Source organism: Pygocentrus nattereri, chromosome 13 (genome assembly GCF_015220715.1).
Source record: "Pygocentrus nattereri isolate fPygNat1 chromosome 13, fPygNat1.pri, whole genome shotgun sequence".
Taxonomy (NCBI): domain Eukaryota; kingdom Metazoa; phylum Chordata; class Actinopteri; order Characiformes; family Serrasalmidae; genus Pygocentrus; species Pygocentrus nattereri.
The window spans coordinates 41,515,037-41,523,553 of NC_051223.1; the positions used below are offsets into that span (position 1 = coordinate 41,515,037).

Here is an 8,517-nt window from a genome sequence, read left to right on the forward strand (position 1 = left end):
ATGCCAAATTACACTCATACTCTCTATCAGTCAAAGTTCAGGCCTGTTTTTTTGGCCAAGAAGACCAGATTATCTACGTTTTTCGGCTCAAGGCTTGATCCCTGAATGCACTGAGCCAGACTGCAAGTAAGTTGTGGTTGTGACGTTACAACCACATGAAGGCTTGGCTGCCTCTGGTCTACAGGCAGGTCACAAGCTCGGAGATATTTGGTTAAGCTTCACCCCTTAAAACGTACGACAGTGTTGTGGATTATGTCACAATACAGTTCAAAGGCCATATATGGATGGTCAGTGCTTGTAGAGCTCTATAAATTAACCCGTCTAACTGGATTTCGTGCAACACAGAATAACAACTGTTGAACAAAAATCTCTGCATTCAGTTTTGGCTGTTTTTCTCAGGTCCAACTGATCAGCTGTGTTAAGAAATATAGCTCGTGGAATATTGTGTGTTGTTAAATATTCCCAAAATATCATAATATTGTATTTTTCCCGGCGTGGTGGGTGGCGCTGTCGCCTCACAGCAAGGAGAGCCTGGGTTCGATTCCCCGGCCGGGTGACCGGGGCACTCTCTGTGTGGTTTGGATGTTCTCCCTGTGTCTGTGTGGGTTTCCTCCAAAGGTTCTGACATGCAGTCAGGCCAACTGGACATGGTAAACTGCCCCTGGGTGTGAGTGAATGTGTCTGTCTGTCTGCCCTTTGATGGACTGGCGACCTGTCCAGGATGTATCCTGTCTTACAACCGATGACAGCTGGGATAGACTCCAGCACCCCCGTGACCCAGGAGGTCAAGCAGCTTAGAGGATGTGTGTGTATTCGTGTGTGTGTGTGTGTGTGTGTGTATTTTGGCCATATTGCCTATCTCTGGCCAGCACACTACAAAAGTAGGCTACTCGATTTGGGACACAGCCTGGTTTTTGAGCGTTATCCCGTTTGGTTTTGACATGGGAAACATCTGCTGAAGAAATGCACAGATTTCGATCCTGCCACTCTTTCAGGAACACGCCCCACGATTCACACTACACCCGTTTTGGAAGAACGCGCTAAAGTTGCTGCAGTGAGTGTGCGCCCTTCTAAGTGCACTAGTCAGGCCGCATGTGTGCCGTTTGGGACGCGCCCTCGTGCTCAGGCAGCCTCCGCTTCTCAGGCAGGTCGCTCAGCTCGACCAGCGGCTCTGGCGGTTCTTCACCTTTTCACCGCCTCCACCGAGCCCTCGATCGGCGCTCCGCCTCCCGCTCCGCTGTCGTACAAAACCCCGCACATGTCTAAAATCACTCCTTTCAGACTCCTCACACACTCCGTCCACCCGTCCTCGGCCATGTTGACAGCTGCGCTGCGCGTGAGCGCTCGCTGAGATTTCTGGGAAGCGTAGTTTATTAGACGGTGCGGCCTTTCAGGACTTTTTAGAGGCCAATGGAATAAATTTAATAATTTACATTGAACTGCCCGTTTCATGTGACACATTTCGCCCACAAGCGGATGTAGTGTTATATATTTCAGCCATTTATCAGCTTAGTGCGTGTAACACATACATTTAAAGATTTAGAAAACATTCATATATAGAGAAAATATATTATTAACATCTACTAGCTCTGTTATATACAGTAGTTGTGTTACAGTGTGTGTTTCTGATGTGTTTAATTCAGATTTTTTGCTTTTATATCAGAGATATATATCAGACATATAGTATATGTATGACCCATATGCAATGCATGTGCTCACCCACCCGTCAGTCGTATGATCTATATGTTGTTCTTATTTGCTCAATGTTTGATAGTTACATATATGTACATACATGCCTTGCCTTTCATAATACACATGCATATATGGCTATATTTTAGCTGTGCGTATGGGCTGTCCTATTTAGCCTACAGCTGTTTAGCCCCGCCCATGTGTGTGTGTGTGTGTGTGTGTGTGTGTACATATATGTAGCTGTTGTCAAAACAAAACCTTGCAGCTCCATTTTTTTCATTTTCTAGTTTTTAACATAATTTAAAAACGCTTGTTGTCCTTTACATTGTGTGTAAATTTCATGGTGAATGGACTAAAAGAAACAACCCAAATTGACTGGGAAAGACGTCCGGTTCCATTGACCTACATTAAAAATTAAGTAAGTTTTTTCCTTCTCCTGTAAAGTTACCATTTTGGAGATATGAGTTTTTGTTCCGACAACAGCGACATGTATATATACATACATATATATATATATATATGTGTGTGTGTGTGTGTGTGTGTGTGTGTGTGTGTGGGTGTGTGTAGACATATACATATATTACACAGGAATACTGTTTCTTTACAGTGGTGATAGGAACCCTTTCCTCTGAATCCTCTGATGATATGTACTGTAGATGGTGGAAAGTCTTAGCGATTGTACATTGAGGAACATTTTTCTGAAATTCTTCCACAATTTTTAGATGCAGGTTTTCTCAGGTTGGTGAACCTCTGCTCTGTGAATACTCAGTCATGTCAGTTAGTTGCAAATTCCTCCTCCAGCAGTTTTTATTAGTACCACTAACCTTTCCAGCCTTTTGTTGCTCCTGTGCCAACTTTTCTGAGATCCGTTGCTGCGTCAAGCTCTAAATGAGTTAATGTTTTTCATGAAATGGTAAAATGTCTCACGTTTAGCATCTGATATGTGTTCTATGTTCTACTGTGAATAAAATATGGGTGTATGAGTTTTACAAAGTATTGCATTGTTTTTATTTACATTTATTTACATTTGACACAGTGTCCCAACTTTTTTGGAGTTGGGGTTGTAGAATAGTAAATCATAAACTCCCACACTTTGTCTCAAATAAGCTTTAATGTTAAACAAATGCAATTTGTTCTGCCACAAAAAGCGACGACTTTACAGATAGAGCCATAGCACTGTGTGAATATCAGGTTGAGCTCAGTTTTCCACATGAAGCTGAACGCCGTTTTTGTTCAGTCCGTCTGTGAAGGGATTCGAGCTCAACTTGTTCGCTGAATTATGTTCTGTTTGTTTCTGGCTGATTCCAGTTTATTTAGGTGCTGACCAAAAAGCTCGCTTAGGATCATCAACTGGTTCTGAATTTGATGTTGATCTGCTGTTTCACTCTCTTCAGAATCGGTACTAAGGAGTCTGTACTAAGGGATCTGTACTAAGGAGTCTGTTTTAAGGAGTCTGTACTAAGGGATCTGTACCAAGGAGTCTGTACCGAGGAGTCTGTACTAAGGAGTCTATACTAATGGATCTGTAATAAGGAGGCGGTACTAAGGGGTCTGTAATAAGGAGTCTGCGCTAAGGAGTCTGCGCTAAGGAGTCTGCGCTAAGGAGCCTGTACTAAGGGATCTGTACTAAGGAGCCTGTACTAAGGGATCTGTAATAAGGAGTCTGCACTAAGGAGTCTGTACCAAGGGATCTGTAATAATGAGTCTGTACTAAGGGATCTGTAATAAGGAGTCTGCACTAAGGAGTCTGTACTAAGGAGTCTGCACTAAGGAGTCTGTACTAAGGAGTCTGTACTAAGGGATCTGTAATAAGGAGTCTGCACTAAGGAGTCTGTACTAAGGGATCTGTACTAAGGAGTCTGTACTAAGGGATCTGTAATAAGGAGTCTGCACTAAGGAGTCTGTACCAAGGGATCTGTAATAAGGAGTCTGTACTAATGAGTCTGTACTAAGGGATCTGTAACAAGGAGTCTGCACTTAGGAGTCTGTACTAAGGGATCTGTAACAAGGAGTCTGCACTAAGGAGTCTGTACTAAGGAGTCTGTAATAAGGGATCTGTAATAAGGTGTCTGTACTAAGGGATCTGTAATAAGGAGTCTGCACTAAGGAGTATGTACCAAGGGATCTGTAATAAGGAGTCTGTACTAAGGGATCTGTACTAAGGAGTCTGCACTTAGGAGTCTGTACCAAGGGATCTGTAATAAGGAGTCTGTACTAAGGGATCTGTACTAAGGGATCTGTAACAAGGAGTCTGCACTTAGGAGTCTGTACTAAGGAGTATGTACTAAGGAGTCTGTACTAAGGGATCGGTAACAATGCGTCTGCACTAAGGAGTCTGTACTAAGGAGTCTGTACTAGGGAGTCTGTACTAAGGAGTCTGTACCAAGGGATCGGTAACAATGAGTCTGCACTAAGGAGTCTGTACTAAGGAGTCTGTACTAGGGAGTCTGTACTAAGGAGTCTGTACTAAGGGATCGGTAACAATGAGTCTGCACTAAGGAGTCTGTACTAAGGAGTCTGTACTAAGGAGTCTGTAATAAGGGATCTGTAACAAAGAGTCTGTACTAAGGAGTCTGTACTAAGGAGTCTGTACTAAGGAGTCTGTACTAAGGGATCGATAACAATGAGTCTGCACTAAGGAGTCTGTACTAAGGAGTCTGTAATAAGGGATCTGTACTAAGGAGTCTGTAATAAGGAGTCTGTACTAAGGAGTCTGTACTAAGGGATCTGTAATAAGGAAACAAAGATAAAGTGCACAAGAGTAAAGAGAAACAGAGAAACAGAGAAACAGAGAAAAAGCGCTGAGAGATAAATGTTTTGTTTGTCTGGTTTGTCATTTGTCTAATATGCGGCCACAACAAAAGACAAGTCAAGTAAGAGTAACAATGTAGGGAATTGTCTGCAAGATTGGCCTTTTCTGGGAGAGAGGGAGAGCCGCCTCGCTCCTTGTTGACAGACTTAACCCATTTGGACCAGGCTATGATCATGAACTGCCAAAACAAAAGAATGTGATGCTCAAAAAGTTGGTGGTAATACTGCACTGGAACGAAGGGGCGGTGTTTAACCCTAGACCAACCCACAGACATGCACCCCCAGGGATGCATCATGTGGAAGTGGTGAGATAAAGATGGGATTTGAAGTGAAAGGACTGGACAGGACTTGACTGTAGCACGACTGGTAGTATTCAGAATATTCACACTTAGTAAAATCTGGAAAGTTAAAATTCACAAGAAAATAATATGAAAATAAAATAATACACTTTGTGTTTGTGTTTAGCAGACTTGTGTTCGTAGGAGAGACCAGTAAAGCTGAGCAGGGGTGTGGCAGACAAGGAGGACGACACCAGCCCACAGACACAGGAGAGAGAGAGAGGGGAGGGGTCACAAGAAGCAGACTGAGGGAAGTGCCTTCACCCGCTCACACACACACAGGCTACACTGACCATAGAGCCCATTCACACCCACAGAGCAGTCACAGTCCAGCCAAGTCATAAACTAAAGTAGTGAGGGAAATAAAACAAATCGTCATGCGATCATACGTGCAAAAATCGCAAAAATCAGCGGCCAGAAAATCAATTGGCTAGATGCACTACCGTTAACCCTAATGAGCATTCAACCAACAGGACCACTCACCTGACTCCTCACGAAGTGTTAACGGGTCGTCCCATGCCAGTAACTTGAGTGGACCTACCCGTGGTCCAAACCTTGAACATGTCAAGTGTCTGACAAAAATCCACCAAGAAATCTTCACCCAGGTGAAAGGTGCCACCGAGGGGAGAACCTCCACCATCGACGACGAACGTCTGAAGGAAGTGCTTCCTGGCGACTACGTGTACATCAAGACCTTTAAGAGAGGCTGGAGTGAATCAAGACGTGAAGGACCGTTTGAGGTGATCCTAGCTACGCCCACAGCTGTCAAGGTAAAGGGTCGCAAGGTGTGGATACATCTTAACCACTGTTCCAGAGCTCCAGATCTGCTGAGACCTGTGACATCAGCGGGACCAGATCAGCAGCAGCCACAAATCGCTGAAGACTCAGGAGCAGGGGACCAGGCCGTAGTAGGACCGAGTGGTGTCTCACGGCCCATCACAAGGAGCATCACCAGAGCAACGCCACCAGACGATGATGACGATGATGAGTAACGTAAGTTGAGAGTCTGGCCTACGGTTGGTAAACAGGCTTGGTGGTCAAACAAGTGTCGAGCTACGACAAGAGGACAACGCCTGTGCAGTCATTCATGGACAATCATTTAATCATGACCTTATCTTACTCCCATGTTATTCATATGTTATCCGCATGTACTCGTTTTCATGTTTTCACTATGTTATCCATATGTACTCATTTCATCCATGCAGGTACTGCCAATGCAAGGACCACATTGTTTTTTAGGAACAGGGGTTGTTAAGCTTTGCTGCAATATTTACACCACATATGTACTCCTAGAGATCTGTGTTGTATGATAGAGGACAGGAAGCTCTATTTGGTTTAATTGGCATATTGTGTTTATCACTAAAAGACTAAAAGGTTTCGGGTGTGAAGTAAAGGCTACAGGCCTGAGCAGTTTGACATGAGCCTGTGAGCTCGGGTGACTGACAATTCGGCTGAAGCACGCCTTCTGCCCCTGAGAGCGGGGATGGGTTCTGTGTATGCTATCATTGTGCGGACTAGCGTGGGACGAGTGTTTGGCTAAAGCGCATGCTGTGCCGGTCACCCTCCTGACGGACTCTTTAAGTCACCCAGGACAGGATGTCCATCACCAGCTATTCCAAATTTATTATTGCCATCCTATTTGGATTGTGTACTGACATATTACTACTAGCTTCCTGTAATATCATACAATATATTGACCTTTTTCCCTTTTTTAGCAGACTTGGGAAGGTAGATGTATTTGGGAGGAATGATGTAAGCAGTAGTAAACAGTATTTATAGTAAACAGTATTTATAGTAAACAGTATTTAGAAACAGAAACATTTATCCAATAATCACTTGATAGCTACTATAAGCATATAGAAACACAGAAGATGTATGGTTCGCGACTATTTGATGTAAATTAAAGACTCTCACAATTAAAATGCCATGTATTATGCAGGATAGATCATAAATAAAGGCCTAGCACATTGGAGCAAGTGCCCTAAAACAAGCTTCCTCAGTAGGGCGTAAGAGAGCAGGCAGACACTTTATAGGGAGTGAACTTGTGAACCTTTCAAGGCCAAAAGCCGAGATGGAAAAGTACCAGCATGCACCTGGCACAACGTTCTCTTAAAAATGATTCAGACTAGACTTGGAGATAATGGTTCACACAAGACCCCATATGATAGACGTATGAAGGTCAATTTGGATATAATGGTGGTTTTATGAAATCAGGAGATGACAAAAGGAGGTGGGGCGATGTCACCCCACCTTCCCCGAGGGTATAAAACATGTGTACAAACCCTGTATATGTGTGAGTGTCACCCAGGGGCCCATTGGGAAACACTCTCCATGCTCAAAAGGAATAAAGGACCTGCACTTCTGAATTCTGAAGAGTCTTCTCGCATTTCTTAGTTCGTTCGATTCTTTTCATTTTCTTTCAACAATTAAATTCGCTTTATTTTACAAACCACAAATAATACTTAGGCTTGGTGGTCAAACAAGTGTCGAGCCACGACAAAGCCTTAGTGCAAGCCTGAAAAAACACTATACAACAAAATACAGGGCCGTAAAAACACTATACAACAAAATACAGGGCCTTAAAAACACTATACAACAAAATACAGGGCCCTAAAAACACTACACAACAAAATACAGGGCCCTAAAAACACTACACAACAAAATACAGGGCCCTAAAAACACTATAATAACAAAATACAGGGCCCTAAAAACACTACACAACAAAATACAGGGCCTTAAAAACACTATACAACAAAATACAGGGCCCTAAAAACACTACACAACAAAATACAGGGCCCTAAAAACACTACACAACAAAATACAGGGCCCTAAAAACACTATAATAACAAAATACAGGGCCCTAAAAACACTATACAACAAAATATAGGGCCCTAAAAACACTATACAACAAAATATAAGGCCCTAAAAACAATATACAACAAAATAAAGGGCCTTAAAAACACTATAATAACAAAATACAGGGCCCTAAAAACACTATACGGTAAAATGTAGGGCCCTAAAAACATTATACAACAAAATAAAGGGCCCTAAAAACACTATACAACAAAATACAGGGCCCTAAAAACACTATACAACAAAATATAGAGCCCTAAAAACACTATACAACAAAATATAGGGCCCTAAAAACACTATACAACAAAATATAGGGCCTTAAAAACACTATACAACAAAATACAGGGCCCTAAAAACACTATACGACAAAATATAGAGCCCTAAAAACACTATACGACAAAATATAGAGCCCTAAAAACACTATACGACAAAATATAGAGCCCTAAAAACACTATACGACAAAATATAGGGCCCTAAAAACACTATACGACAAAATATAGAGCCCTAAAAACACTATACGACAAAATATAGGGCCCTAAAAACACTATACGACAAAATATAGGGCCCTAAAAACACTATACGACAAAATACAGGGCCCTAAAAACACTATACGACAAAATATAGAGCCCTAAAAACACTATACGACAAAATATAGGGCCCTAAAAACACTATACGACAAAATATAGAGCCCTAAAAACACTATACGACAAAATATAGGGCCCTAAAAACACTATACGACAAAATATAGAGCCCTAAAAACACTATACGACAAAATATAGGGCCCTAAAAACACTATACGACAAAATACAGGGCCCTAAAAACACTA

At 42.3% G+C, this 8,517-nt stretch overlaps 1 protein-coding gene across 1 annotated transcript in view; it reads right to left on the reverse strand.

The window, feature by feature from the left end:
* Positions 1 to 1,332, reverse strand: part of LOC108413821 (phospholysine phosphohistidine inorganic pyrophosphate phosphatase) — a 68,149-nt gene extending 66,817 nt beyond the window's left edge. Inside the window, exon 1 of the mRNA XM_017686495.2 lies at positions 1,187 to 1,332. Coding sequence (XP_017541984.1) covers positions 1,187 to 1,317 — 131 coding nt within the window. The 5' untranslated portion in view covers positions 1,318 to 1,332. The remainder of the gene's footprint in view (positions 1 to 1,186) is intronic.
* Positions 1,333 to 8,517: the final 7,185 nt, after the last annotated feature.